This window comes from Schistosoma mansoni, chromosome 3, assembly GCF_000237925.1.
Source record: "Schistosoma mansoni strain Puerto Rico chromosome 3, complete genome".
NCBI lineage: Eukaryota > Metazoa > Platyhelminthes > Trematoda > Strigeidida > Schistosomatidae > Schistosoma > Schistosoma mansoni.
The window spans coordinates 2402895-2417813 of NC_031497.1; the positions used below are offsets into that span (position 1 = coordinate 2402895).

Genomic DNA, 14919 nt, shown 5'->3' on the forward strand with positions numbered 1-14919 from the left:
AAAGCATTCCGCGTATTATTATTTTCATAACGCCTGTTGGACTACTGATAATCAAAAAACTCTTGTGAATTCTAAAATGTAAAGAAATAATACGTTACTATATCTGAATAACTTGTTTTTGCACAACTAGTTACTTGAAGCTGAACTTACGGTTATGTTCGTTAACACTGAAAACTGTACCTATAGATAAGTCGATAATAGTAATCACTTTAACGTTGTACCTACGTGTTCTTTCTTCCTTCGATAATGCTTTTGTACCTTGTCTCTCATGTCGTGAAAATAACTAGACGCGAGACAGAGGAATTTGCTTATCCACTTTTGTGTAGTGCCTGTTGTTCCAAAGCTGGATAGCTTCTGAATAATCCCTGAGTAGGATACCTTATCATATGCCTTTATGAAATCTTTGAGTTTAATATCGACAGACAAACTGCTATCTTGGGCTGCTGTTTAATCCTTTGTCTCAATTAGCAAGTTATCCACAAACGTCTATCCTGAAACATGTATTCCTCTAAAGTTAACATTATATGGTTCTATATGACTAAGTAGCTTATCCCTACTTATTTTTTTTAAATACTTTGGCGACTATGCTAGTTGACTTGATAGGTCTATAGTTAAACACGGCTTCTCTTCCCATACCAAAAATAGGGCTAACAGCACCATCCTTCCAATTCCTAGGGAGTTAAGTTTGGTAAATAGACATATTGGACAACGCTATAAATGTTCTTGAAATAATTTCCGCAAGGATTTACGGCAATAGTGAATGTTACTTTTCAGGGTTAATACGTGAGTACAAATTTCACCATTGTTAAAAGTTCGTAATTTCGTCATTCACTTTTTCGTGTAGACGACCCCCCTCCACCTACTTCGGTTTGAGCAACCAATTAGTATCACTAGCCTTCACATTTAGAATGTGACTCATACGTTAATAATTGTGTCAGAAAGATTTTAATTACCGTGGTCCTTAGTAAGAAGTGTAGTATGCTTTTCAGTACCTCCAAGGCGGAACCCATACATATCAACTTTGTATATGCATATACAGGCCTTCGGAATGTTAGAGGTTCACGCTTTTCAATTTTTGATGATAAGTATTTATCTAGAGTGGGTACATAAATCTAACCCTCCATATTCTAGTCCATAAGCATTTCGTCGTCAGTATATTTGATGAAAGTTGACACACATATGATAGATTACTTCTCTGATACGGGAATTGATCTGATATACAATCTGTGTCAGTTAACATGTCTTCATTGCTGTAAATCTACCCGCAACATAAGCAAAAAACTAACCAAGTTTTTTTTGGATGGTCCCCTTTTTAAAAGAAACAATAGATATCCAAGTAAAAACAACTAGAAACACGGTTGCGTTGAGTTAGTGGCTCAAGCTCGTGACTTAGTGGTATTGGGCCACATACTCAATCATTAACCGTCCTGTTGAGACTTGATAAGTCATCTTTGTCAGCCTCAGTATAACTAATATAATAGCTGCTTCACAAATTGAGTATTACTGTTACTAGAATTGACTAATTTTTTGAATGACCTTGTATTTATCCACCTGTAGATATGTACCTTCCTAATCGTAGAATCTTGTTTGTCTTTCAAGGTTTCTTTCGCCATGCCTGGCGAAGAGAATTCACCAGATGAAGATGGCCCGAAGTATAAAATCTCCAGCTTTCTTTTTGGGAACGTTAACAAAGAAGGACAAATCGAGGAATATCAACATGATGTTGAATTGAAATCTATCAATAACTTAGACCGATGCCACGTGAGAGAAGTGGAAGAAGCTGCTTCAGATGTGCTTTCCGAGAGTAGTGTTTTACCTTCAGTATCACCAGAGGATGGTGGTGTTCAGCCTATTGACAATATAAACTCAATAGACTACTATAACGAAGAAGAAACGTTGGCAGAAGAAATCGTGGAGAAGGTCTTATACGACATGAAGCCTGAAAAAATTGAAGAGGTATCTTTTGTCGTAAGCTTTTTAGGTTGTTAACAATGGTTTACTTTTTAAACCACTTTTGTTCTATTCTATAAAACCAACGAGTACTTGAAAATGGATTTCTAGCTAACTCGGTTGGTTGATAAGACCTCGGCTTTCAAACATTGAGTCTCAGGTTCGAACTCCACAACATAAGTTCGACCGACTGGTTAATATCACTAGCCTTCTCATAGTGGCTCCGAAATGAGTATATAACTTTATAATTGGTGAGTTACTTCATACTTCATTTTTACCCCGTCAATGTTTTTTTGGTTTAGAAAGGTATTTAACTCCATCTGCCACGACGATATTCAATAAAGTTACAAAATAGTATGTCACGTTACTCGAAATTTTACCTCCATTTTCCATGAAGCAGAAAATAATGACGACCGATTAACCAACTTACCAACAGTCAATATTATCAACCAGAGATATCCATTATTATTGTTTCTGTTCGATGCGTTTGTTAGAATTACAATTTACTCCGAATTTCTAAGGACTTGACTTAAAGTTCCCGAAGCAAATTAGGATATCTACAATACGTATCGTTAAACAAATTCTCTGAAAGAGTACCACACTTGAACCCCTTAAATTGAAATTTCAGAACGTTTTGGTAATGCGTATCATATTTCTCAAAAATAAAATGATCATATACTTCTGTCTGTTCTTGTATATAGTTTAACACTTGGAAGTAAAATAGTTGAACACACTAATTATCTTACTTTCTTGGTAGGTTTGTGTCTAGCTATATTCTGACATGGGAAAAACAACTTGGTTGCTAACCCTGGTTCCAATAAAGTATCTAAATATTGACGGTCAATTATAAAACTCTAGAGTAAAACCTTCACTATCAAACAATTGTGAGAGGTAATCTTTAAAAGCAAAATGTCACAGGTTCCTAAATAACTAATCTCCCCAATGGATTGGTTGCATGTAGTGGAGCTTCCTAATGTCCGACTTTAATTATGAGTGCGAAACAGTTGGTGGAAGTAGTAGATCTATTTCTGGTATTACCTATGCATATTTTTTATTTATCTCTTCTGCTAACTGAAGTTCACTAAATAAAACCGGATGTTAGTTATACCCAAACATTGAAACAAGCCATATAGTATGGAATTACATTTAGCATGTTGGAAACAGTTGTGGGCAAAGTTTATGAATCAGAAAAACTGCTGATTCAGTCAAAATCTTTAAACTGTGTAGGACCCGGAACAGATATCCATCAACAAAGTTTTGAAAAGTTTTACAGGATGAAAAACAATGGAGTCGAAATACTATCATCAGTAGTGGAAGACTGGAGTTCGAAAACGTGTTTCGAAAAAATCAAGGGTAGTCAGAGAAAGAAAAGTATTAGATAATATTATTATCCAATATCTAGAAGACAAAGTATAAGTGCTTCTTCGCCACTACCAAAAACAATCAGCAATTCGTCACAATGACCCTGCTGACCTCAACCACGATGCCTACACCTCTCGTCATGGTTCATCCAAAAATTAACTTCTCCGTGATTCGGTTTCATGTTTTAGTCTAACCGCCGCTAACATCGTTATTTACCAGTAAACAATAGATTCACCTTCTCGATTACTTGCTTACAAAAATGGCCGCCGTGGAGGCTTTTATTCTAAACCCTGACATTTTTTGATACATTCATTCCCATTATGTATAAACTACTTAGGGAATCCTATATATATATATATATATATATATATATATATATATATATATATAAATTAATCAATTGAAAATTAACCGTATATTCTTTTTAGGATGATTATGATTTAATCGACTCAGAACCAGAACACAGTTTAACGCCCAAAATGGATTTGAATTCGAAGCCACTCCATAAAGAGGGATATACTTCGCCAGGAAGTGGGACTATCGGGTCAGTCCCAGAGGAATCGTCCCTAAAGGAAATTAATTTAATGGAACTTGACAGCCAGCTTAAAAGAGATGACACATCATCACCACATGCTGAATCAATCTCTCCGAGCAAACCAACAAGTTATGCTCAAATCAGTGTCTCCGAAGATACAACTCTTATTATGCCTCCTCCATTACATCCGGCACCGCTTTCAATCTCTCGTTCAAATCAAATTAAGGTATGAGTCCAAATGTTTTTTTTTGTCATTTAGTAGCCACCTTTCAAGCCTCTTTTGATGCGACAATCCTAAGCATAAATAAATAAATAAATATATTTGTAATATCCCAGTTAGTAGCAAAATTAAATTTTCTGACGTTTCGTGACTCAGTGTAAGCCACTTCTCATTGGGATATCACAAATATACTAATTTATTTATAACAATCTACCCAATGTTCAATTTATTCGAAATTATCAAGTCAAGACTTGGTAATGATACTTACAAATCCCAAGTATGATAATAGGTGTCATATTTCATGACAAATCGTATCGAGATTCATAACATTATATGTGTATCTCGTTGTCTCTAATGGACTTATACAGTATATTTACTTAAGACGTGGCATATGGTTATGTGATCAATGTGACGAAGCGTATATATGAGTTGGTTAATTACCCAGTACTAGGCAATGAATATCACTGCAGTGCACATACATGTTGCCACATCAACTTGTGTTTATTCCCTTTGTCCAAAGTGATGACCAGTAATTTCATATGTTATTTCGCGACAATTTTATTCTATTCTGACTTATCTTAATCTTCAACCAAGATAGCTTTTAAACTCACAGGCGATTTATAGTCTGGTAATCGCAAAACGTCTAGTAACTCCCAAATAAGATTCATGAAGTTCAACCCAGACGTTTCGACTTTCATTGTTGAACCTTCGCTTGATTAACAGTGTAAAACTTTGTGTAACTAAATCTGTGCTTTAGGCACTATTCCCGAAATTGAGTAATAGATTTTGACTTAACCCATCTTTGTTCTTTTCGGACACTAAAATAGTACACTTCATCACCACAAGAGATATGACTGGTAGCTTAGATTATGAGTATTGTGAATACCATTACTGAGTTGTGTTATTATTGTGTCGTTTGTACATTTTTGACATTCCAAACTACCCCTTTGAAAAACATATTCCTGTTTGTCTATATTATACTCATATGCAAGATATGTCTGGGGATCAGATTATCCTAACTAGACTATCGAGCCTGTAGTCTCCATATCCGACGAGTATAATAGTCTTCATTATTAAGATCTCGTTCATAGTTAAAAATTTTGATTTAGAAGTCATAGTCCTCGTTTTCCTATCCATTTGGTTTATCCTGCTTCTCAGAAGTATGTATGCGAGAACACACTATAGTGACCTCTAAAATCCTTTGAAAAAGTATGCAATTGCTACCATTTTACTTTTCAATAACTCGCATATTTGAATTTACTAAGACATAAATCACCATCATTTAAAGCATTAATGGCATTCACCTCTCCTGCTATTTGTTTTGAGCAATGTTTCTACTGAAAAAATTGATATTGACAACTAAAGTGTCCAAATATTGGTTTACATCTTTAATCACCCAATTACTGCCAAGTCTAATGGTGAGCGAGTTATAGCTATGTAGTTTAGTTTACAATCTTAAAATAAATACATACCTAACATCATCGGATTCATATCAACATCGATCACAGAACCATTTTCTATTGTCTTCATCAAATCATTTATTTGCCTCTAGTGCGCTCTAACTCACCGTTTCCGTGTATTTAAAGTGATATTTTTTTCAAGATATTGTGGTAGACATTGAAAAAAGTATTCGTAATCAGTCAGCCATAGCATTGATTGTGGTATATATGGGTATCGGCTTTAATCTACACAGTGTGTGTAAATTAGTTATACTACCCAACTACTAAAACCTATGCTTCGGGGTTTGAAGCTGAGATGTAACAGTTGATATTTGCAAGCCCTAATCAATAAACTAGAGCTCCAAAAAGTCATGGATATCAACAGGGATTTCTATAATGATCTACTTTGAGGGACTTGGCTGAATTTGGATTAGGCGAGTGTCTTACTTTAGACTTCCATACTCCCACTCTAGTTTAGGTATATTAGTTTCTAAGATAATAAACGGAATAATTAATCTTGTCACTGATAGGCACCGCAAATTCTTCACTTCATTTACAAGGTTAACATATTACGATGCATCTTCCATCACTCCCTACCATAAAATAAAATGCTCGCTAAAATAAAAATAATGCGAAAGAAGCTCACAATTTTGTGATCGAGTCAATAGGCTCTCAGCTACTTAATTATGGTCTCAGACCTATCACTTTTTTAAGATTTGAACAGTTTAGCAAAATTAAAAGATGTTACGCAATAGGTATGTCTCACAGTTTCACGAATAAAACTGTATGTGATTACTGTGTTCTTAAAAAAGTCCCTGTAAAGAACTCACAAGTTGGTTGAGTCAAATCAACGACATTTAATCATGATGTTACTAACTAAATCTAGTTTATGGAGAGAATTTAACTTAAAGTCAATGGGTCAATAAAACAATCTACCGTTAAAAACTATATATCATGTCTTTAAATCCATCTTATTGACTCTTATCTGGATTATAACTGGTACGATGTGGTCTGTCTGGTTTGTATAAAAACCCAGTATGTTTGTGAATAATGATTCATATTGCCGAGGCTGTTATTGATGTTCTGCACTTAACTGGCTGGGCTAGGCAGATCGCAGGACCAAGTAGCACTCAAGGCTACTCATACGGCTTTTGTGTATTATTGATCCGATCGATAATTCTCTCTTCTCTTATTGGCGGGAATCAGCACGTTCATATATTAACAGGGCACGCGCGCACTCATACGATATAACAACTGGCGATATAACAATAACATTATCTTAAAACTACTTGTTATCCAATGTTTGTGGTTTGAAAATTTACTAATATTGTTGACCTTCATGTTGATTTCTTCTTGTGCTGTTTTTTTTTCAATTTAACAACTTGAAATAAATTTTATATTGTTCCAGCTCACTTATTATCCCAAATGGTTTGTAGTGAGTGTAGTAGTAATGTCGAAAACAACGTGGAAATATGAAGGAAATAGAATTTCAAAGTATCATAGATATGTTGTATATACCACTGTTTTTCACTATTTTCTTTATCCAAACTTGTTGTTTACCAAATCTGTAGTATCTAAAAGAATAAAACTAGTTTATTGCCTTTCTTTTTAGCCTGTTTATTCACGAAGTGCTGATTCACCAACCACTAGTCCAGTAACCATTAGTTGTAACTTAGAATCAGTTAAAAGTCCAGGGTACGCCACTACTGCTTCACATTATCAAGACAATGCTTTAAATACTCCCCTGGGTAGTCTTATGCCCCCAGAATACATGAATGTAGATATAAAAGAACTTTTCCCTTCATATGATCCAGGAAAGACACCCTTATGGGGACGTTTATTTAAATTACCACATCAGCTAGGAGTTTATCGTGAGTTTATTGAGCACTATGATTACATGGAAGAGATTCTGTCACAAAGACCATCACGAGGTGATCGGTAAGTTTACTAACTTGTCTTTTATTCTGATATCTATTTGATCAGTCATTCTTATCTTCTTTGATTATTAGTTGTGTGTGGTTTTATGTAATACGGTTTCAGTAACAATTATTTCTTGGGTGTTAAATATATTAATCGGTTGCTTAAACCTAAATAAATAAGTAACGTAACATCCAAACTCATGGTTTAAAAGCTAAAAAAATTGAAAGTCCCTAATTCACTAACTCTCAGCTCCATGTTCCTTGTGAAATTAGTGTAGTTATCATTATACACCAAACTTTCCAATCAGTTCATTTTCCTACGCAATATCATCACTTACTAATATAAATGACTTCGATATTTTTCATTAAATTGAGTTATGTGTTAGTAGTTAGTACCCAATCAATTAACCAGTAGATACAGAGCAAATCTATATTGTTTTCATTCCCTAATAATGTTACTTTACTCTTTTTTTATCTCCTTGGTGTTGCCTATAAAGACTTCACAAGTTTTTATATCCTTATATCCGTCCATTATATAGTTCCTGATTGAAATCATTAGTATTTTTAGTTTTCGATCTTTAACAGAAAAAATATATTCAAAACTGTAGTGAACTGTCATTATTTAACTGAAAACCCATCTGTCTAATTGGACGTTCTTTTAGGTAGTCTGATTATAATACCGTTATACTTGAATATTCTGTTTATCATTATGGGTATAGAGATTGGTACACACGTACCAGGTTCTACGTTCCAACTGGGTGATTTAGAGGCTGGTGAAAAAAAGTTATGACGAATACCACCATATTTCTACAATTATTATTATTATTATTATTATTATTATTATATAATCATCGATTGTTTCTCTAAACCATGTTGACAGATGTAGACTACTCGGTTGTTGTCAGTGAACCAAGTACCATAAAAATCACTCACCTAAGCTCTCATTCCATTAGTTGAAAAAGTAATATGTCCGCTAAACGAAAACTAGTTGTCATTTATTTCTTTCGTTCTTTTTTCTGCTAAACAGGTTGCATCTTGTATATGATGGATTTTTGGATCTTGGGGAAATTCCTTTACCTGAAGAGATCAACTGTCATGATGAAGTAGTCGAGTTGAATACTCCGCCAATCCCAGGTTTAGATTATTTGGCTGGTAGTGAACATTCATGGTGGCGTAGAGCCTTTAAAAATGCACTTGACGAATTAATGAATCCTAAAAAAGCTGAAACCTATGAACAAGCTGATGGTATTGATAAAAAAATGTCGTCTACACAGAAGCAACAACAAGAGTGTGACGAAATTCATAAACATGACGATTTACATAAGACACTTAACAATGACATAGACACGTAAGTTATTGTTATCGTTATCATTGTTATTATTATTAGTATCAATTTCAAGCTTCTCTTCATTTTAAATTAGAAGAAAAACATTGTAGCTGATATACACATTCTACTCTTACTTTTGGGTAAATATTCATTTTCTTCTCGTCTTATATATCGTATAATGTATGTTATAGGCTCTCAAATACCCTGGTACGGTCAAACATGAGGAAATTCCACTCTCCCTCTCAAAATGTCACGCACCTATAGCCACCACCAAACAAGTCAGACTAATTGTCTTCTCGCGGCAGCCTCATTGTTTATCAAATTGAGAAAATGAAAAGTGAATAACTGGTGGCTTCCACCACGTTGTTCGTTACAAGCGATCCACTTAGAGGAGTTGAAAAACATTGATTCCAAATCAATGGTGCACATGGGCTACAGGATCCTTAGGGAACAAGTGGAATATGAACCTGTTGTTGGTCACCAACTACCATGGGACCGTGTGTGCTGACGTTGCTCCATTGTCTTATGAATTAGACCTCTAGTTCAAGAGCTCGAAGAGTGGTCCTCCAATCAAACCACGTATTTCGGTTTGGTCATTCGATGAGTATTCCAGTCCACACACACACACAAATTGAAGGATAACTAATATGTATAGCAAGTATATATTTTGGTGCTCCTTTTGCACCAATGTTTGTGTTTAAATACATAAATAAATGGTTATAAACCAACAATAGGTTCATCTACAATTGCCTCTTCAGTACTACATTCGACAGCATGTTTACCAGTCTTCTGATGGAAGTACATGATAGATGGTGGTTATAGGTCTGTTATCTAAAGGAAAACTTTTAAAATTCCAGTTAGCAAGATGAATTACAATCTACCCAAGCTGAAATCAATGTGTTAAGATGTTCCAACAATTCAAATATTTTTTCTCGCTTCAGGAAATGCTTCTATGTCCATACATTTTTATAAACAATATAACGATCTTTTTTGTTAAAATATATTTTCTAATTGTTTTACATTTCAATCTAGTTATTTAGGTTGGAGATTAGGACCGGCAAAATATTGGTACGATCAATTAGGTCTACCATTAGATATAAATATTTCTGAATGGACAGAATGGCGTCGACCATTAACATCTACCAATACTACTGCCTGTAGTATTAATAATAATAACAACGACTCCAATTCACTCTCTCTTCATTCCTCAACTAACTCTGAATATGAAACCCATAATTGTAGTAATTTAGATACAAATAAATTAGTCGATGAAACAGTACCTGAAGTATCAACTTTTCCAACTATTAAAAAAGAAAATATTGATAATGAATCATTCAACAGAGGTTGCTCAGATCAAGTGTGTAGTAAACAAGATCTTGATGGTTGTCAACAGCGGTTGTCAACTGAATCGTTAATTCATTCATCTCCAACTCTACGTAAGTGTCCTACCGTTGATTACAAATAAACAACTCTCATGTGCATGCAATATTTACTGATTATTATTATTATTATTATTATTATTAGTAGTAGTAGTAGTAGTGTAATGAACGAAAATTCATGTGGGAGAACAATTTACTGTTTAGTACAAAATTACATTGTCTTGGTAAATTATGTAAACCATACAATAAATACATAATTTGCTAGATTCACACAGCCCCATATCCCTATCCCTAACATTGCTCACTCGGTGATATCAAAATATACAAGTAGTGTTCTGATGTACATAAACTGTCCGTTAATTCACTCGAATAGATTAGATGATAACCAGTAAATAAATACCTTCTGGCTTCCAGTTTCTTAAAATGTACCGAGTAAACTCATTGTATCACCAAGCATTTGAACGTATTCTGTATTTTCACTATTATGTGTATTATGAATTGAACTACAAGAAAACAGTGATCAACGTTCTAATCATAAAGTTGTGTGATAATAGCCTACTTGTTAAAGTGTTCAGCTTTCAATGGGTAGGTTACATGTTCGAACCCCACTTCATCTGCTTAAGTCCAGATAGCCGAACAATATATTTTTACTTATAAAGTATCGCAAACTAAGATGAAACAACCATCTGTTAGTACACGATTTCTTATCTGTTATCAATATTATTCAATTTGAAATGGTTTTGATTATCTTGTTGTTGAAATTTCGGACTAAAATTTGATTCATTTTTGTTGTTATATGGTCATACTGTGCGGATTGCTTCGATATAACCATTATGACACAAGTTAATATAGAACAGGTGAAATGTGGCTAGCACTGGAATATAGGAAGCGACTTTTGACCTATTTGGGAATTGTTAGCTAGATGTATCCGCATATGTATAATCCCGCAAATTTTATTTATCCCTTTTTTGTTACAATATTTCTATTTTTCATTTAAATAAAATTCTACTTACCAGGTAAGAATAATTCACGTTATCCATGTCTTGAAGGAATGAATACATCAAATCATTTCTATTTATATCAAATATTAAATTGGGAAGATGATATAATATATGATCCTCAATTAAGTGCAAATAAAATATCTACTAATTCACGTTTAAATGCTGCCTATGCCGGTTGGATACCATCACAACATTGTCGTACTATGGCTTCATTTCAGGTAAATAATAAAACTAACAAACAATAATGATAATAATGATGAATTAATTCATTAATTATACTCTTTCTTTATCTGTATAGAAATTAAGTCATAATCATTTTAAACAAGTAAGATACATAAAGAAATGATGATGGTAACTAGCAGTGGAATCCAGGATGCGCGTTTCATCCTGTTTGAGACTCGTCAGCTGGATGTACCTGCATCTCACAGTTGATGTGTACTCCAGGACTCAAACCCAGTATCGTTCGCTTCAAGCGCCATCGCGTTATCCACTTAGCTAATGAGTCCAGTTATCTACTAGCTTATGGAATAGGGTGAAGTTTAATTCAGTTTTGTATTGTTTGTTTGAATCTTCTCATTGTTATTCAGGACTGTAACTAATCAGTCTCTTATTACGATAAAATTTTAAATAAAGATAATTTAACATTTAAAATTGACAGAAAAATTATTCAACAATTTTTTTGGATTCAAATCCCTAATATCCAAAAAGGTAGTATTGTTATGAGAAGCTCATAAATGATTTCTGTATGCAGTCTAAGAGAACAGTAAACTGACTAATAGTGAACCCTAGTAAAATGTAGTTTTTATTGCTCAATGTACTTCTAAAAACACACCGTATAGTTTATATGCTTACGAAGTAATAACGCTCACTGTTAATCAATTCGTAAACATCCTTTTAGAAATAACGCTTTTATCTTCTGGATCTTCAGAAATTGATTTCTTACTACAATATCCACTTATTGACTTAAAGCACCCAGATGACATAGTCCTTTTTGATGAAGACGCTAGTGAAATGTAGTCTTCTGAACGCCTTAAAAAGGTGAGCATGTATGTTATACGTTTCTCTATTTCTAAGTGCAAAATATTTCTTTAAAACTGGTCTATATCAATTCCCAAATTGGTCGTAGGTAGCGAAATAGCTGGGAATTTCAACAGTTTCATTTATTCTGGAGCTTTCAATACCCCTGGTGGATTGATATCTCAGCACGAATTCTGAAAGCTCGCTTAGCTTTAAGCAACATGCGTCACCTGTGACGTGGGCGAGAAGTTCGTGTCCTAACCGAAGGTCAAGTTTACTACTCATCAGTTCTTTCTGTTTAGTTATCGTCCATTAAATGTGACCTTTAAAAAAATATAGAAAATCCTTAGGTTACTAGTATTTATTCTTAGATTCCTTTGAAGTATTGCTCATTTATGTTGGAACAAGAGAGTGAGCAACGCTGGTTCGGATTACTAGGTAAAGATGCCAAATCGGTTGATGAGGTATTAAATCTTAATCAATTGAAGTGTTAAAACTTGTATTACGTATGCCCAACTATGGCCTACCAAAATGCGCGATTTTACCTAGTGTAGAAGTAGGTTATAAGTTATCAACTGACTTTTATTTCTCATCGGTTTTAGAAACAAAAATAGGGGTAATATTTGTCATTGTATGAGAAGAAAGTGTCATTTATTGTCTGTCACATATTAAACTGTATATTACCATTGTCAAAGTTTTTTTATCACAATGTTAACCAGTAAATCTATTTTAATGTTTTTTTTTCAAAACAAAATTATATTTAGGATGCATATCAAGGGAAATTTCCATTTATATTAAGTTCAAAAATTATCAATGGTTTAACCACTTCCTCTTCATCAACAACGGGAATGATAATGGAAAGTTTATTAAATTATTCCTCTAACAATACTACATCATTATCACCATCCTATCCCAACCATCACCATCATCCACCTTATTCAATATTTCCAATTGAAAATGAAGGTATATTAAACAATACATGGGTACATGATATAATTTATGATTCAGATTTACCGATTAATGAACAACCTCCGCCATTTTTACTTACATTAGATCAAAATGATGAAACATGCATTTTAGAACCGATCGATGATTCAACTATTGCTTCAGTATTATCATCAATACGTAATCAACGGCAGAAACGTTTAATGCATCGAGGCTATGACACAACAGAATCTGACATAACAACAGTAGCAACAATGGGCACTGCAACGTCGATGATAACGACAACGACGACATCAACAATAACATCGACAACAGTAGGTGATTATCCGAATTCTTTGTCAACAATTGGCAGTAATACTACTGGTCCTAATCTACGTGGTAATCTTAGTAGTAGTAACCTTTCAAATATTCATGATAATAATTGGTCTAATGCCAATGGGTTACATGATACTGACAATGCTTTATCTCAACATAAATCCAATACTAATTCAATGAATCGTACTAGTCTCCAAGTGAATTTTGGATTAGCATCAACACGTGGTATGTTCACTGGGGCACTAGCTAAAGCTGAGAAAGGTGCTGAGAAAGTTAAAATGATTTTGGGTAAAGTGAGTTAAATTGATAAATAATCCCCTAACCTTCTTTTTGATTACATCATATATGTTGTTCAGTATAATTGCATTTCAGAATTTCTTTAAATAGGTGATAGTGTGTTATGTCTTGTTATTAAGGTTCAGTACGGTCTACGATGTTACGGATTTAGGAACGAAAACGATTGAGCCTCTCGAATACTATAGGTTCTCTTCGGAACTGACAACAGTCAGTTATACTCAACAACATCAAACCTCGACGGCTAAGACAGGAAGAAGACGGAATTTCAGGTAACTTGGTATTGTGGTAGAACAAGCAAATCAGACGAAATTGGTACAACAGTTGTTAATATAGTAGCAGAATATGACCTTCGAACATGTAGAAATTTAACGAACTAAAAAAACATGATAGGTGCTCAACACTATCGTTTTCAATATTTTTAGAGCTATTTACCTTTTGGTCTGTGATATGAAAACTTATTCTTAAATTAAACAATCTCTACAAATTTCTTATCCTAACTGGATGAGACTATAATTTATGGACGACCTTTGGGTGACGCCAAAATGACTTTGATTGTCCATCTAATAACTGGGACTAAATGAGGGTTAAAAACCAGTGTGAGGAATGAGAATTATGATTTACAGTTGATGGTTAGGGTTAAGAACTAGATTTGGGGTTTTCATCAGGAACTGACATCAGCTATAATGCTAAAACTCTATTTAACCAAATAGATGAATGAATTTTGCTCCATAATCCAGGATCTATTATCCTAAATCTGATTGGTTCATCCATAAATTACAGTCTCGCCAATTTCACTGATACTACATACAATATATAATTTTTACAATCTGTTCTATCTTACTTATCTTAGCATGGTCTGTTAGCTGAAGATGATTGGCAATCAAGTCAAACAGAAAAATCTACGAATAATACAGATGATAAAAATGATCAGCTTCAAGATATCAATGAATATAACTCAGATGGTAATACTTTAGCATCGGCTGCAGCAGCAGTTTCTGGTATTCCACCAAAAGATCCATTGAATTTATCAAATGATGAATATTATGCAATTCGAAGCGGTGCTCTTGCTCTAGGCGGTTTAGCACGTTGTGGTCCGTTACAACATAGTACTCCAGCGGTTGAATTATGGCCACCATTTTTCCCTACATACATGAGTCCATTACGTTTACGTCAATTTCATAGAGTTCCACTTAAAAGGTTAAAATTATAAGTA

General features: G+C 34.0%; 1 protein-coding gene across 1 annotated transcript in view; it reads left to right on the top strand.

Annotated features, from left to right (window-relative positions):
- Nucleotides 1–1611: 1611 nt before the first annotated feature.
- Smp_166840 (putative transcription initiation factor tfiid) overlaps nt 1612–14919 on the top strand; it is a gene marked incomplete at both ends in the record, with an annotated part of 61840 nt that continues 48532 nt past the window's right edge. The window contains 8 exon segments of the mRNA XM_018798883.1: nt 1612–1956; nt 3741–4073; nt 7119–7444; nt 8453–8713; nt 9785–10188; nt 11148–11350; nt 12914–13412; nt 14699–14903. Of these exon segments, the coding sequence (XP_018650728.1) occupies nt 1612–1956; nt 3741–4073; nt 7119–7444; nt 8453–8713; nt 9785–10188; nt 11148–11350; nt 12914–13412; nt 14699–14903 (2576 nt within the window).